The sequence below is a fragment of the Helicoverpa zea genome, chromosome 22, assembly GCF_022581195.2.
Source record: "Helicoverpa zea isolate HzStark_Cry1AcR chromosome 22, ilHelZeax1.1, whole genome shotgun sequence".
Classification (NCBI taxonomy): domain Eukaryota; kingdom Metazoa; phylum Arthropoda; class Insecta; order Lepidoptera; family Noctuidae; genus Helicoverpa; species Helicoverpa zea.
Window position 1 is genome coordinate 4748833 of NC_061473.1, and position 17184 is coordinate 4766016.

Genomic DNA, 17184 nt, shown 5'->3' on the forward strand with positions numbered 1-17184 from the left:
AGACATACAGACATACAGACATACAGACATACAGACAGAATTTTTTTTTTGGATTTGTGCTCCATTACTGTTTCTAAACCCCACCCAATTATTATTTTTTTAATATATTCAATGTACAGACACAGTTTTTTTACAGATTTATTATATGTATAGATATTATATGTATAGAAGATTCGTGTAGGTACATACTTAGTTACAAGATAATATTTTTAATGATACCCACAATAAGATAAGCCTGAAATCTCAACAGACTATACCTACTTATAAATATAGGTACTGTCAACGGGGAGAGGGGATTGGATGCTGCGATCTCAAACCACGCCCCTCCGGAGATCGGCCAATCGGAGCCCAGCATCTCTGTAAACGATATACGTATGTAGTTTGTCAATAGAATCTGTGTGTTGATAAATAAGGGGGAAAAGTAGGTATGTTGTGATATAGGGAGAGAAAGTTGGGGTGAATTGAGAATAGGTACCTACTGAGATGGGGAAATTGGGAAATAGCTTTCAGAGTATACATATACCTATAGGGTGGGTGGGATTCGTTGCTTTCGAAGATGATAAGTATTAATTAGGAAAGTGAAAAGCTTTGCTAATTTCGGTATCCGCGAATTTGGCAAATACATGCCTACTAACGAGTTTCCGACTGAAAGTAAATTAGTTTCTTTATACCTACCTAACTGGTTAAGCTCTGACAATCCTCCTTCAATGGCAAACGCGCCTGCTGTTTTTTTTTTTGTAAAGTAGATTTTAGGAGTTTATTCTATTCATAATATTCTTGTGTCACACATGTGTGAATAAAATATAATTCAGTTGTTAACCCGCCACGTTAAACGATTGGTGATCTGGAATTCATCCAATACCTACCTACTTGTATAATGTACAATCAATATAGGTAGTATGGATCGATACGAGATATATGTATCTACTTGTGCCTTAATTATACTCTGATCTAGAACCTACTTTTCTGTAGATTCATCATCAGTTTTTCTAATTATTTTTAAAAATCAATTTCTTACTATCTCTACAGATTTTTTGAGACGTGTAGCATACTTCCATCTATCGCGTTTTAAACAAACTATTTTTCTCTGTTTCACAAAAACATACGACAGAGGGCACTATCACCAGAGAAGTACTGCTACTCAACACTAGATGGCAATGTCACAAAACGCTGTAAGAAATAAAATAAATAAATTCCTTTTAATATTACAAGGATTTACATAGACTAAGTAATCAAATTTATAATTTTAGAAATAAAATAATAATAAATTTTACATTCCTTATATATTACATGGATTAGAAATACCCTATATTCTATAACTTGTACGCGCGGATATTTGAACGAATGATCAACCAGTGAAGATGATGAAGAGAGAATTTTCAGTTTTATTTATTTATGCCTGCCTATAAAAGTGAATTAGGCATATACCTAATTATGTTTAATTTTAGTAAAATCATTATATTTTTAAGTTAGATTCATTTATTCTTTCCACAATGACGACGGGGAAAACTGGGATTTATCATTGGAAGTTGGGCGACATATCCCGGGCGAGAATATGTAAGAAAGTTTACGCAAACGTGCAAGTAGTGAAAAACGATGATGGATTGTTTTATGACGACAAAGGTATCAAAACATTCTATTGTTTCATTTTAGATAAGTTATAGGACACAGAACAGCCGCTCAAATGTTTATATTTTAACTAGGCGTCAGTAATCTTGGGATTTCCCGGCATTATAAATCTCTTGGCAGGTGTAATTATGAAAACTCGTCCATTTCTTGGAAGAACTCGAATTGAATAGACTCTCAAGTACCTAAGTACTTAAATATTGATTTTCTTGCAGTATAATGACAAGAATGTTAGTTAGCGTTTATATAAAAACATAGTATAATTATAGTTATAGAGTTTATACCTAGGTACGCATAATTAGGTAGGTACCTACTTTTACTTATAGACTGGTGATCGATCGTTATGAGTCGTGATAAAATCTAAAGACAATCTAATGTATTTTTTTTTACTGTACTTTTAGTCGGTAAAAAACTTCCGTCATTTACAGATAAAAAGTAAGTACAGATAATATTCTTGCAGTTAGAATATCTCTGTGGTGTTTCATACCCTTACCTAATACTAATTCTATAAGTTCTAAATTACATGCCTTCACATTTCAACTGCCTCTAATTTCAGTTCTAGGCATATCAGCCAATGAAGATGGTTCCATAACAGTGAAAGAGGAACTATGCTACTATGTGGAGACCTGCAAAACCAAGAACAGATTCTGGCTGCCATACACCTGCATGTTCCTTGCAGAAAGATCTAGACCTTTCTATGGGCCTGCGTACAAGACTCTTAAGATAATCACTCCAGTGCCTAAAACACCATCGGTTCCTAGGAAGGTAAATAAAACAAGATGTTTTTGTTCATTACATGTATTTATTTCTGTATTAAATCAGACAGTTACCTGATACATGTTAAAAATAAGGCTTTAATGTTATAATCACTGTAGAATGGCTACAGATACAAACAACATTTACATAGAGTAATTTCTTCCGAACATTTGTGAAACCGCTACATAAATGCTATTGTTTCATATTATCCCTTCCCTCCAATACCACAAACTCTGTTCCTTGTAATTTCATCCTTCAAATTAAATTTATTCATTTTGTATGTGTAGCTATTGTGCAATAATTACTTTGGACACAGCTATCGTATTGGTTAAGCTGTATTGATAGTGTGTATGTTTAAATAACTAAAAAAATAAAAAACATTTCTTTCAAATACTACCTAATCATGTTTATATTAAATTATTGCAGAGAAAAATAAAAGAAGATTTAACAGTACCGCTCAACGTTAAACTAAACCCATATAGAGAACCAGACCTGAACACCACATATGATGCAATCCATACTCCTTTAAAACAAGGCAGATATGAAAATGCCTTCAAAGAATTCATCCGTCGAGGGAAAGAATCTCTCTTCGATGAGTACTATGAATACTTACAACGTGACATAGACACGAACAGAGATTGTCTGGATTTCCTGATGAACGTGGACGCAAGTACGGAAGACAAGTTTGAAATGGTGATAAAGAATATAGTATCGGAGAAAGAAATTGAGAATTATTTGCATCAGTGCTGGCGATACAATTTTGTTCATAAGCACATAGATAGTAATAAGGATAACTCTGATAGTTCTGTAAGTATACTTTTAAAGGTCTCAAATAATGTTGCTTTTCTGAAGTTATGCATTTGAATTCTCATACATGCTCTAGTGTTTTGTTTTTATTCATATATTTTGATGAATTTGTGAAGTCAGTAGTAACTTTGGACAAACAGTTATTTATTAAAATCTCTATACAATGTTATGATTCTAGCACATGAACCCCAGTTTAGTATTTTAACCCATAGTCGTTAACAAATAAATAAACAAAAATACTCACTTTCAGACATAATATATTGTTAGACATAAAATATATATTAGTAAGAATTCTTATTATTTGCTCCCAGTTAGAACATCCTTTTGTGCAATACATAATATTAGATTGCTATGATTTATCTGGCAACAAGAACAATTGTATTTTTTTTTTTTTTTTTATTAAGTTTACAACTTCTTATAATTGCAGAATTCAACATCACCCGTGAAGCCAGTCATCACTCTACATACACCATGGTGCCTTGTCTGTGGCAAGGGGGAGAGACTCAGAGAGTGCCCCAACTGTCCCTCTGCCTTCCACCTCGCTTGCAGACGAGAATGGCTGGTCACTGTTATACGTAAGTATACTTTACAAACCTAGTTAAAAAAAAGCACTTGAGCAGGCAGGGTAAAACTTTCTGGAAATTAATAAAAAATTCTGGTTTCAATATCTCAGTAATTTTCCAATTTGTCACTAATTTATCCTAAAGTGAGCTTCATGCTTATATAAAGGTGTTAGTTTTGTACATAGAATACACTGATAGCAATAGCTGAACTACAAAAAGTTGGTCAGAAAATCCAGTCACAAAGTCCTGCAAATAATTAGCCTGATTATTTATCTTACAAAAACTCTAACTCTGGCTTTTTTAACAGAAAAATACACATACGTTAGGGACTGACCATCATATCAAGGCGTAAGATTAATGTATGTTTTACACTAGCTCCTGCCAAGAAAAGAATAGCAATAATACAACACACACTTCTTCAACCTAATTGACAACGCGATGGCGGCCCGCATCAAAATTTCACCCACGCGACAAAAATTTGGCGAGAACTAGACCTTGACTTCTATGTACAAAGTGTAGTTTCAGTTCATGTAACTGGTACAGTCCATTATGGTTAACCATATTTTACTGACTAACCACCGTTCTCAACACTCTGTCTGCTAGAAGTTTTGCTTACTAGAGATAGCATTTTAACATTAGCCCCATACCTATCTCTAGTAACCTAATCACAGATAGATAGAATATTGGGAAGAGCACACATACCAGTCTAACCATATTCTTTCTAGATCGTAAGAATCCACCAAAGAAGGCCAACAAGCCAGTGACGCTGGTCGAGAAGATATTGTCCAGCACCCGCACTATATGTTCTGTGCGCAAAGAGAAGGAGAATATTGAGCTATGTCCTAGCTGCATGTGGGGACCGAGAGTTGGGTAAGATATATTTTCAATACTTTTTTTTATTAAAAAACAAAAACATTCATGTATATGGTTTTACGGCAATGGCTACTACCTTCACCTTTCATACAAGTCAATGGCTTATGACCATTACCTTTTCCCACCTTAACCACCGATTGATATAAAAAATGGCTCCTGCGCAATTTGGCGCTATGTTTTGTTTGTTAGAAGTCATAAGATCTCCCGGGACACGATTCACCGCGGGAAACAGCTAGTTAGAATGAATACGGTCAAAGTCACATATATAATGATTGAAATTAGGCTAATTAAATAAGCAATTTTTCACATCAATGAAAATTGGCCATCACTCCCAAAAAAGACCATCTTTCACCACTTCTTAATATCATGGCTGAGAATAAGAAACAGTGATGAACAAACATTCCAGCAACACAGTTCTCTATTACAATTTGATCATTTAATTTAGAAATCGTAAAAGATAACGAGCCCCAGTTAATATGATAACTCGTTAATTCCAGTTACGACGACGTAGTCTGGCACAAGCTGGGCCCGTGCCCGTGGTGGCCGGCGCGAGTGCTGACTCCGGGATCCACGCCCTCGTGTCTGCTCGCCAGGAACCACTCGCCGCATCACTGGCCGCTCAAGTATTATGGTATGATGGTAGAATATTTTCATACATAACCTGAACATAGCTTAGGTATTGAGTATACCTAGATAATTAAGAACCATTACTCAATACTACTCATAAACTGTTATGTACCGAAAAACTCGATTTTTCGACCCTGATGGCGTAATGGTTACCATGCCGGACTGAGAATCCCAAGTTCGATTCTTGGTACCGTCTTTATTTGTGTTATGAGCCAACTTCCTGACTATTGTCTGGGTGTGACCTGATGGATGATGGCTACCGGGTTCGATTCCTGGTGCCGTCAACATTTGTGTGATGAACGAACAAGCTTTCTCAATACAGTCTGGGTAATTTAAGTATTATGTAGTTTATCTATTATGTTAGCACGCAAAACACAAGGCACTTATTGGCTTCTGCAGGATTGTTCGAAAAAGTTACCGCGGCCCTAGTACATAAAAGGCTTACGACGGAACACGACGGTTTTTAGTCAGTAAGAGTCTGACACTCGGGATTCACACAGCAGGATTTTTTTTTATTGATGATATTTCATTTGATGATTTTTGACGTCGTTATAGCTTACCACGTGACTATCCAACCGTGACTGAATAGGTTGAACATAACATGGAAATATGTTGTAATGGTGTTAAGGAAAAAAAAAACATTTTTCAAATATATTTTAATAGCTTTTATTGATGATCCCAGGATTTTGGAATACAAATGTGAAGTTTTGTAAAATAATCTTGCAGGCACACTAAACCACGCATGGGGCGAGTTGTCCCGCATGAGCCTGTTCCTGCCCGCGCACTCGCACCAGGCGCCAAGAGACGAGATGCTTGCTAAGGCTATACTCGACGCCTGCGACGATTATATTGCCGTCTACCTTACTTAGGAATGTAGTTATTAATATTATAATATGTGAAACATATAGAACTGACAACTAAATTAAAATAAAAACGGTATAGGTACTCCATTTGTGTAGGCACTAAACTAAAGGTAAACTTAGCTTAAAGCTTAGGTAAGGTAAACTAAGCTTAAAGCTTAGGTAAGGTAAACTAAGCTTAAAGCTTAGGTAAGGTAAACTAAGCTTAAAGCTTAGGTAAGGTAAACTAAGCTTAAAGCTTAGGTAAGGTAAACTAAGCTTAAAGCTTAGGTACGGTAAACTTAGCTAAAAGGTTAACTTTATGTAGTAGTATCGATACATTTTTTACATAAATAGACATATTGAACAAATAATTTGGATACTGCTTAGACTGAAGAAAATAATGATTCAATTGGTTACCCAATTAATGCTTTATTGTATTTACGGAGATATTTTAGCTGCATTTCATTTTCAAATTGACTTCAGATGGTTTATCTATAGTTGAGTGCCTACTTACGTGGAAAAAATAATAATTATATTATATTTTACCTTCTCTGAAATTTAGGTATAAGTACCTACTTATTTTTTTACAATTTGACCACTGCATGATAAATTAATGGGCGTAATTATAATTACCCGACTTCATAAGTCACGTAATTTGATTTGCATGTTATCATAATCTGACATGTGCGTTTCGGTTTAACACTATCATTTTATAATATCACCTAATTGATATTTAATGGATGCATCATCATTCATATTTTTTTATCAAAAGCGGATTCTTGCGAAAAGTACCTAGTGGTTGGTACCTACTTTTTATACCTGTTTTATACTCGAGCAAAAATAATTGGTTTTGTTGAGTCTAAAATTTTAATTTTAATTTTTTAAGGTTAACCAAAGATTACCATAAAATCTTACCTAAGATTAGAAGTTTAAAGCTTTAATTATGTCGTAGTATTTTAGAGTTAAAAGACTGAATAAATTAAGGTAAACAATAGGATTCTCGTTAGACTTAATAATTATGACGAATTTTTGACAAACATTATAATATCACGTGTTTTAAGTATTATTTGAATTTGATATTACAATTTTGAATGACCAAGATTATTTTTAACTTCTTTGTTAATAGCTCGAAATAGTTGCACCATTAAAATATAATGATATAATCAAACCATTTGAAGTTGTCAAATCACCGATTTTACCAATGCAAGTACACATATAGTTATGGTTTGGTTGTCGTTATAGTTAAATGGTGGTTGATCCTTAGTACTAAATTCTCGACATGTGAGCGCTATCATGGTGACTTTTAGCTAAGTATACCGATAAAGGTATCATAACATTTAATCTTCCATAAATTAAATTCCAAGATAATACTGTCACGACAAAGATAATTTAAATCGAAAAACGTTTAAAAATCGTTCAATCATAATTTGGCAGCTGCTGATAATTTCGTTTTATTTATAACTGATTGTAAAGTCACAAATAAAATCAATAATCATTTAATTTAGATTAAGATGAAAGTGTTATTTTATTTTATCAATAAATTACTGATTAGTGACGTTCTTATTTTCCTGGTAAATTACGTACTTAGTACTTGCCTAATCTTTAGGGATGATTCATCGCTTTGGAAATACCTACTTTGTTATAATAAAATAAAAAACTGAAACATTTTAATAATACTATTTCGTAAAAATTAATGAAAAAACTCAATTTCCAAAATGATTATATACCTATGTCGTTTCAAGACTCATGTCTAAACAAGGTCTCTTGTAAAATTAATTATTGCCAAGCCAAGGATTCAATTAAAACAAAAAGATATACATTATTTACACATTTTATTTATCGTTTTTACAAAATAATACTTTTTTTAATCAACAATTTCCAAGCAACATCTATGTGATTTCCAGTTGACATTTTTGTACTTATAAAATTATATCTTCAACATTATATTACATTACGTTTAACCCACTCAGAGTTGTTTAAATGCATATTTATTAAGCAAATCTGAATGTGGTTAGGTGTAATTTTAACAGGTTCTTCAACATGTTAAAATTAGGTCATAGTAAAAATAGTTTTAATTCATTAATGGTGCTGATACCATAAAGTATTTATTTAACGCTTCATACCTAAACGTTGTTACTTTGTATTTAGCAATAACAAAACGCAATACTTCAGGGCATCAGTACTTACACAGTGATTGTTCTTGTTTGCCTAGTTATCTATTTATTGCATCTAGAATAATCTAGATCATTCCTAAATTGTTTTGCGCAGAAACTTCACGTTGGAATATATTCATCGTCGTGTCATACAAAATTCGATAAAAAACACACAACACCTGACTTTGCAAAGATTAAACTCCTTACAGTCTAGTTTTAACAAGTAAAGCCATATTACGGGTATTAGTTATACTATATTCGAACTAAATAGCCCTAATGATTATAAAACGTGGTCTTTAAAAGTATTGGTTTTAGTACTAGGTTTAAACTCTTGAACAAAGTTAATGGTTTAAATCTAGCACTAAAGCTGGTACTTTTTCGTCCGTCACTTCCCGTAAAGATTATGTACGCTAGCAATTCGAATATAATACGTACACAACCCGCTTAATCTACGCGTTAACATGTTTTTTTATTACTCCACTAAGTTAATTTAAATCTATTGTTTTATTTTCTATTTCGAATTCATGTAAAATTGACACAATGTCCGACATTTCGTTTCGTATCAGCATATTTTATTTTATCATTCGTAACAAAATTAACACATTAATATTCTATTTAACGTCATTACCGCATTTCATTTTGATTTACACCACATGATCATATTACATTCTCGAATTATTTATAAATTACATAAGGCAAAATGGCTGACACAAACAAAGATCAATATTATTTTCTACAATAGCAACACTTATGACATGTGTTATTTAGCTTATAAATACAAACTCAGATGAAAACTAAAAGTATTTTTAATTTCTACTCTAAATGCGTAGGATAGCACAATTTCGCAGAACAACTTGTCTAATTTTGAATTAAGCGCCAAAACAAAATGGAGGGAAACAGAAAGAACGTTCAAATTACTTTCTCATACCAAATATTTTTTTGTTACATATATAAAGCTTTTTAAATGCAAACTATTTTAATTTTAATCGTTTTACATTGTACTGTGTAGTTAATAGTTAAAAATAATTCACCATGCATACAAGATCACAGACAAGGAGTATAAAAATATAAGTCAAATGATTATATTAGAACGCACCTGGCGTTATTTAGAAGCGTTTATAATAATATCATAATATATATTTATGTTAAGCTAGGTAATTTATATAATTTTATCTAGAACAATCATACTAGGATACAAAAAAAAGTTTGGCAATTTTTTTCTCTTTCGTAATAAAGGCAGATCCGTCCGCGTCATTAGTTTTGTCTTCTACAAAATGGCCTTACATTTTTTGTTCTTAGAAAATTGTTGTGACTACTTGGAACGAACCGAACTTATTTCTTTATTAGTACATCTCTTCAAATCGTTCAGATTCCTATCCATACACAAATAAAACTTAACGATTATATCCAACCTGATTTCACTTATATTTTCTTCAAATTTCTTTCTCAAAAATACGATAGCCTACAGATGGAAGCACTCTATGCCGATTCATTTAAAACCTTTTTTCGGTTACCTATACATAATTTTCGTGTTAATCATAATAACGTTTGCAGGCCGATAAATCTCATTTCGAAATTCGATTTTTAAATTCCTCACCGACTATCATTAACGCCTATAGCTCTTCACAATTCAAAATTTACACAAAATATACAAGACAGTTGAAAAAAATAACATCGCATTTGTTAACATTGCCCGTTTCTGAGTAATTCGTTGAAACAAAGAGTTTCAAACAAAGCAATGTATCACATATTACGTTATTTATTTGAAAGTATGATTGTATTCAATTTCTTTGTGGAATATTGTATGCCGTCTCCAAAAGTGCGTACATACATTTTTCTAATCTATAATATAAAAATGAATCGCAAAATGTGTTGGTAAGCGCATAACTCAACAACGCCTGGACCAATTTGGCTAATTCTTTTTTTGTTGTGTTTGTTATTGTCAGGAGAAGGTTCTTATGAAAAAAAAAATAGGGTAAAGTAGAGAAGTCAGTTGACGGGAGCGAAGCCGCGGGCAAAAGCTAATATGTAATAAAGAAGAAACATTTTTTTGTTTGTACCCAAAAGGGTCCAAAACTACTGAACGGATTTGAAAAATTCTTCCACCGTTGGAAAGCTACACTCTTTCCGAGTAAAAGCTATATATTATCCCGGTACGGGCAGTAGTTCCAAGGGAACGCGAGTGAAACCGCGGGAAAACGGCTAGTTGAACGATAATGCTAGCTCGTGTTGTGAATTAAACCTGATGTACACTCAAATAGATTGAGTTTACGATAGTGGCATTGATAAGTGCATTACTATGTAAGTAAAGGGAAGGTTAAGAATTACGACCACTTCATAATATGGCATGCTTCGTCAAGAATTTCATAAGAATTAAACAATAGAAAAGAAGTAATGTACTCAATCCAAGGGCTACGTGAGTAATAATTATTAATCTGTTGACATTTCTAGTCACAGTTGAGAATAATAGTGTCTAAAATAATTAATAATTGCATGTGTGACCAAAAATTAAATCATCTATGAAAATAGTAGGGTAGAATGGTAAACAAGAAACATATAGCATGGTCCTGAAAATATCTGTATAAATTGCGTATGTATTGTGTGTTTTTGTGTATATTATTTAAAAAAATGGCCTAAGTCGAGGAGCTTACTTTTAATATTATAGGTATTCATCACAATTGGAGACGACATAACAATATCGATGTAAATCCGTAGAACAACACTATCTTAACAGCGCCTATCGATACCACACTCGGTTTATCTTCGAACATTTTCACACGTACGAATTATCTTTATGTTGATTTTGTTTTTGGAAAGCATAAATACCTACTGTCATATATCAAGTACCAGTCAATATAATGTGCAGACGTCAACCTGCGTCAATCTGTCAAATGTCTTCAATAGATTTTCAACCTTATCACAATAGGTTTGGTAAAATTTGACAGATTTGGACAGGTTGACCTGCTGGCGTCTGTACAAATATTTTTATGATAAAAGTACTCTTGAAAGGGCACTTTATAGTCAGATTATTTTTCTAATGACCCCCTTTAGGCACAGATTCTACCAAAATGGAGTTGAATAGAGAAGTTTTTCAACAACCAATAGAATTCAATTTCATCTTGTCTCCGCCCACTCAGCGGTAATTCTTAGCAACGAAATGCTATTGGCCGTTTAAAATCTTTATTTCTCCGTTTTGGTGGAGTTTAGGCCTTTATAAAATTATACATTTTTATTTCACATTCGTCTCTATAAGTTACTCGGGTAACATTCAAGCTAGTATTGTTCCAACAAATTATCCAAATGTTTATCTACAATCAAACATATAATATACATATATAAACAAGTGAGATTATCTCAGCTAAAATAACAATGTACAGTACATATTGTCACTTACACATAGGTATAAAACTAGAGATCTAATCACCGGGCCCGATGACGAGCGCGCTTACTGCGAAAAACAGGAACACAATTCCACCGATTATGGTAACTGTAGAACAAAGAAAAAACAACATTAATAAATATCATAAACATATTATATACACAGTTTCTGTACGTTCGCGGTAGACTCAAAAACTGCTGCACCGATTTTCAAGCAATTTAAGCTACTCTGTAGCGCGATTTTGGAGGAAAGTTTCAGTATATAATTTGTTAGAAGTCACGGGCGACGGCTAGTAATAAATAATATTGGAACAAAAGTTGAAAAGATAACCACTTAACCAGACTAATAAATCTTCAAAACCAAACAAAAATCTGCATAAGTTATGTCTTTCGGCAAAACTATAAAATAAATTCATGACGGTCAGCCATTTGCCAAATATACAATATGCGTCATAGCTGTTTATTTTTGTTTAAAGATTTTGATTCCCGAATTATGGTCCGTCTGGAGTTTAAAACTATCTGCTACATATCCAGGGTATCATTTAAGGCTCTGCAATTTTTTTCTATGGCATTTTACATCCTTTAATATAATAAGACCCTGATGCTATTGCTTTGGCAAGCTTACTGCAAGGCATCAATGCGATCTCGTCTATTTTTAAATTAACATCTTACGTGGTATCCTTAGAATTCCCCCCGATTCACTTTCCCATTCCAGAGGGTAGATGTCGCCATCCACACATAATACAAATAATAATAACAAAAAACTCACCAGTCCTAACAGAAATCTTGGCAGCGACCATCCTACCGCCTATCACAGCCAGCCCCGTACAAAGGGCATGTCCTAGCGACCCGCCGACGACCACGCCGAAAGCGTTTTCCCTGGTCGCGAGTACCACGGTCGCTAACTGCGACCGATCCCCCCATTCGGCGAGGAAGGTTAGCGTCGCCGCTTGGAGAAGAACTTTGAGGACGGCGTTTCTTTTCCGTCTTCTGTTTTCCACTTGTCCTTGTTCTAACATGTCTAACGTTTCTTCTTTTTCTTCCTGCAATTGAAGGGAATGGTAAGTGTGTATAGGTATGGGCAATAATCATCCTTAAGGGTCTGTTTTTTTTTTTGCATTTCTGAAGACATAAGGGAAATTATAATTTTAAGTTTTATGTATCTCCCATTCAAAGCTGTTTTAGTAGTTTTAACGATGTTATATTGGGTCTCTCTTAATTATTATACAACTAGTTTCCTCCAGCGGTTTCACCCGCATCCCTGGGGTACTACACCGCAGACCCTGCTAAAATGTAGCCTATTGTCTTCCTCTACAAATGGGCTATAATACCCGATTTTTTTTTCAGTAGGTAGTTCCTGACATAAACATCATATACTTTAGCTTTATAAGTATAGAAAGTACACAAAAAAGACAAAATGGAATATTCCAGGTTTTATCATCAACAGTTACAAACTAATATTTTTACAGTGAGTTACTATTCTAATAATAAAATGAGTCGTCACTCAGGTGAAGACTGACTAGATTAAGACATGTAAATACAGTTAAGTACATGCTAAGCGAGAAAGGCTGAAACAACAATATTTTTATGATCGGATTCATAATGTAAAACAAAGGGTATCTTGCAAATAAAATCTTGGCGTGCTATGGTGAGTGAGCAATATTTTTTCTGAAATTATGACGATTTGTTTAAACTATTTTTAATAAGACGTTTGATTTTTTGGAAACAAAAATAGGCTCTTTCAGCCCTCAAACATGATTTTACACAATGATTAGATATGAGGCGAAAGTAAAATACAAAATGCGTGAAAATTGTATACATTCCAGGCTTCAAATATGCAATAGGTAAAGCTATACAGTAGTGTGGGCAATTTATTGTATCCAAATAGTATTTTTTGGGCAGAACTACATGGTGTTATTTTTTTGTCTACAGATCCTTTACAGAAATATTTGAAGCCTAACGCTAAAAAAGCTTGCCCAGAATAACGGTTTCCATAAAAACCATTAAATTACAGAATTGAGAACTTTTTTCTAGCCAATTGAATGAACAAGTGCATAACTAAATTTCATCGTACTAGAGCCAGCCGGTATTACACAATCAAAGGTTAACCAATCCAATAATTTACTATTTGATGGTGTAACGCCTGCCTACACAACATTCTAATCAAATGCTGAATTCCTTTGCATAATTGATTCAATTCATCTATTTCGAACGAAGCCTCTCAAACGATATAATGATATGGTCTGTGCGGAACAGAACGTAAAAAAAGCAAACGCTAAAAGAAAAAAATAACTAAGGTGTCATTCGTACTGCCAGGCATAATGACGTAATATCACCCTCAGCGGTTCTGATTGTGCCGAGTTCCCCGCTTGGGGGGACTCTGGGGTCCCCGGGGCGCTCTTCGCTCCTGCGGGTACCGAAGGCCCCGGGCTTTGGGAGCCAGCAGTCGCGACCGACGTCGCGTCAGCCGATCGATCGATCGACGTCGAACGATCTTTTGGCGGTTCCTGCGCAGTGTCATACTATTGAATCTTGAACTGGCAACTAAGATCGAAATTATCCTCGATTTTCAAATATTAAACGGTTTTCGATTTTGCGGATTTCACGTGAAACTAAATCATTTTTGAAAATCAATGAGTACTGGCAACATCTTAATTCGCTTTTCAAAAATCCCCTTCCCCGTTTATGAAACAAAATGGCGTCGCTTGTGCCAGTTGTAACTAGGTCAACAAAATAATATATAAAGAAAGGAATTCAACATTTGCTGTTAAGTATTAAGGCTGAAAAGAATCTACAAATACTAAAATATCTCAAGAACACTATCTTATCTAATAAGCATGGTCTTGTTTAAAGTGAGCAGTAAGATTCAGTGACAAATTGCTAATTCGACCTTCATTACAAGTCATTATTAGTCGTTTATTATTCAACCACCTTGGACACCGCCATTCTATTGTTTTTTTAGGACCCCTTTTGTTTCATTGTTATTGTCACAGAAAATAATTTCTAACTATAATTCATATTGATCGTTGTACACCAATATTTCTCATCAGATGTTATTCATAAACAAAATTGTATGCCATAACTGTTACGTTGATAGACGACATAATTTTTTTTGATACAGATCATGTACGATATTAAGGAAATTAAGTCTGATTAAAGGATTTAATTTTACAGAGTGTCATTTGATAACACGGTCCGCAAAAGTGACGTATCAGAGATTTTAGTGCGCCGATAAAGAACAGTAGGTAGAAAAACAATTAGGAACATATAAAACGTTATCTAGGCTAAAGCGTTTCATTGTGGTATCACTTCTATGTATTTTTTTACATTTTGTACTCCTACATATGAATCATGGACCATTATTTTAGATAATTCAGGCAAAAAATTGTTTGCGGATTGTGGAATTGAAACTACGAAATTGAGCAAATTTTATAACCATGACTACACTTGCACTATTAAGCCATAATAAGAAGCTATTACAAGTCCATGGTAGCTGTTGCCAATTTCTATAATCGATTTGGTCCGCAAATAGTAATAGTTCGACAATCTTACGCATTAAAGGTAAAATAAATGGTGTCAACAGCCATTTGCATTTAGGAGCGTTAAAATTGAAAATATTGACGGAAACCTAGATCACATCCATCTCTAAATTGATGATAGGAGTAGATTAAATAAACGTCCCGCAAAATTCTGTTGATAAGCGTGTGAATCGATTTCAATTACCATCACTACTTGGACTTCTAGTTCGAGTAGAATATACAGTAAAGGTTTATTTTTATACAAATAAATTCACAAATCCGACTTTACATATAAAGTCAAAAATAATTCATAGACGTACATAGTATGTTAATTTCTCCTTTTTACTTATTCTTTCTGTCTTTGAAAGCCATCACGACATAAAATAATTGTTTGCAAAACATCTTTAACGAAATACATTAATCCTTGGTGCTATAATTACGTAGGTACTTTAAACGTTAAAACAAAAAGGGGAAGGAGATTTTAATGAAGTTTGAATTAATCATAAAATGACAATTACTGTTCCAGTGATGTTCATTACCTGAACGAAAAGGCCGATACTACTATAAATAGACCGAGTTGCAGTCTTTTGTTTTTCCTATGCCACTCAATACATCGATATTCTATAGTTCGGCCATTCAGAGAATGCGTTCCTGACACGTCGCGATTGAACTGACGACGTAATAACATTCATTGATTATTGATATAATAATGTTGTTTTAATGCTCCTCAATTGTTAAAACGGTAAACAACCAGCAAAAATATTTTTATCGTAACTGCAACGCCATTGCAAAGTTACGTCGTCAGTTCAATCGCGACGTGTCAGGAACGCATTCTCTGAATGGCCGAACTATAACAAGATATAATATATAGCTACCCGTCCCAACACTACATAAAAGTACTCAACATACCTGATCTTCTCTTCTTTTCAGTTCACTCTGTACTTCTTCTAATTCCTCTTGTCCTTCATTAGGGTTCATTTTCCACCCGTCCCTTAACATTTTAATACCAAATATAGCAAAAAGCACCGCACTGGCGTAGTGAGTATAAACTCGAGGTATAACGGTTGCTATCCATCCGAATGCTGCTGATAGAATAGTCATGAAGACCAGTGCTGATATGGCACCAGCGAAGACTATGATTCTAGGGTGTTTCATCGCCATGATTGCCGCTATGAAGAATGTTTTATCACCCAACTCCGAAACTATGACCACGGAGAGAGACGCGAGGAACCCTTGTAGGAAACTGCCCTGGATTGCAGCCCGCTGAAAGCAAAGAAAAAGGTATGTTAAAAACATTTTCTATAAATAAATATTCTAGAGAAATTACAATATTATGTAAACCACGACGTTACAAATTAATAAGTGCCGTTTCCACTATAATATGTTAATTAGCTACGTAATAGGTCGCGGCCAAAAGACAGTTTGTTATACAAGACTTATTTAGGGTCAACTTAAAAACTAAAATGGCCCTTAATTTCCTTTTTTTCAACGTCTCATGTGGTAACATATTTTCATACTAACTACTTATTAGAAATCTAGAAATATAACATTCATAAAGAAGTAAGCATATAAGGGTTTAAGAGCCCCGTTAGGTGACTTCGGCAAAGAATTTGCTATGCATTAGAAAGTTAATTCACTGCTCTCCTAGACTTCCAGATGAAGACCGGTTATAACCACATTCTAATTTTAGTCATTTTATGCCGAACTAGATGTAGGCGACTGTCATTATCATACTAAGGGATTGTTCACACCAAACGTATTGTCCGCCGCTGACTGTGAGTATACTCACTGTCTGCCCCAGTGTGAACGTCGACTCAATCTGCAGTACCCGTACTCACCAAGCCGACAATAAGCTATAGCGTACGATGCGCTACATGTGTGAACAAAAGAATAGGCTCGTGTAGGTTCACACTAGATGCGTACGCTGAGCGGCTGACTATTCTACACATAAAAGAGCTCAGTATTTGAACCCCCCAATCTTCATACATAACAGATGCTATGTCTTCCCAAGCGCATCTTCGTAAGTTTCTATCACTAAATT

The 17184-nt window shown here is 34.2% G+C and overlaps 2 protein-coding genes across 3 annotated transcripts in view; one reads left to right on the forward strand and one right to left on the reverse strand.

Annotated features, from left to right (window-relative positions):
- The first annotated feature begins 1493 nt into the window (after positions 1–1493).
- On the forward strand, positions 1494–6574 carry LOC124641432. Its single transcript, XM_047179502.1, has 7 exons — positions 1494–1623; positions 2183–2391; positions 2809–3189; positions 3617–3764; positions 4478–4622; positions 5123–5256; positions 5979–6574. Exons 1-7 carry the CDS (start codon positions 1494–1496, stop codon positions 6119–6121), a joined length of 1290 nt encoding a protein of 429 aa, XP_047035458.1. The 3' UTR covers positions 6122–6574.
- Positions 6575–7909: 1335 nt separating this feature from the next.
- Positions 7910–17184, reverse strand: part of LOC124641169 (transmembrane protein 165) — a 34805-nt gene continuing 25530 nt past the window's right edge. For both annotated transcript variants that reach the window (XM_047179166.1, XM_047179167.1), the window contains 3 exons: positions 16053–16406; positions 12395–12668; positions 7910–11734 (listed from right to left, as the gene is read on the reverse strand). In XM_047179166.1, coding sequence (XP_047035122.1) covers positions 11664–11734; positions 12395–12668; positions 16053–16406 — 699 coding nt within the window. In that variant the 3' untranslated portion in view covers positions 7910–11663. The remainder of the gene's footprint in view (positions 11735–12394; positions 12669–16052; positions 16407–17184) is intronic.

Excerpts from the sequence above, each read along its gene's own strand:
- LOC124641432 (XM_047179502.1), top strand. The coding sequence starts at position 1,494 with ATGACGACGGGGAAAACTGGGATTTATCATTGGAAGTTGGGCGACATA. Across the intron at positions 2,392-2,808 it reads CACCATCGGTTCCTAGGAAG|AGAAAAATAAAAGAAGATTT; the intron begins GTAAATAAAACA and ends AAATTATTGCAG. Across the intron at positions 5,257-5,978 it reads CTGGCCGCTCAAGTATTATG|GCACACTAAACCACGCATGG; the intron begins GTATGATGGTAG and ends ATAATCTTGCAG.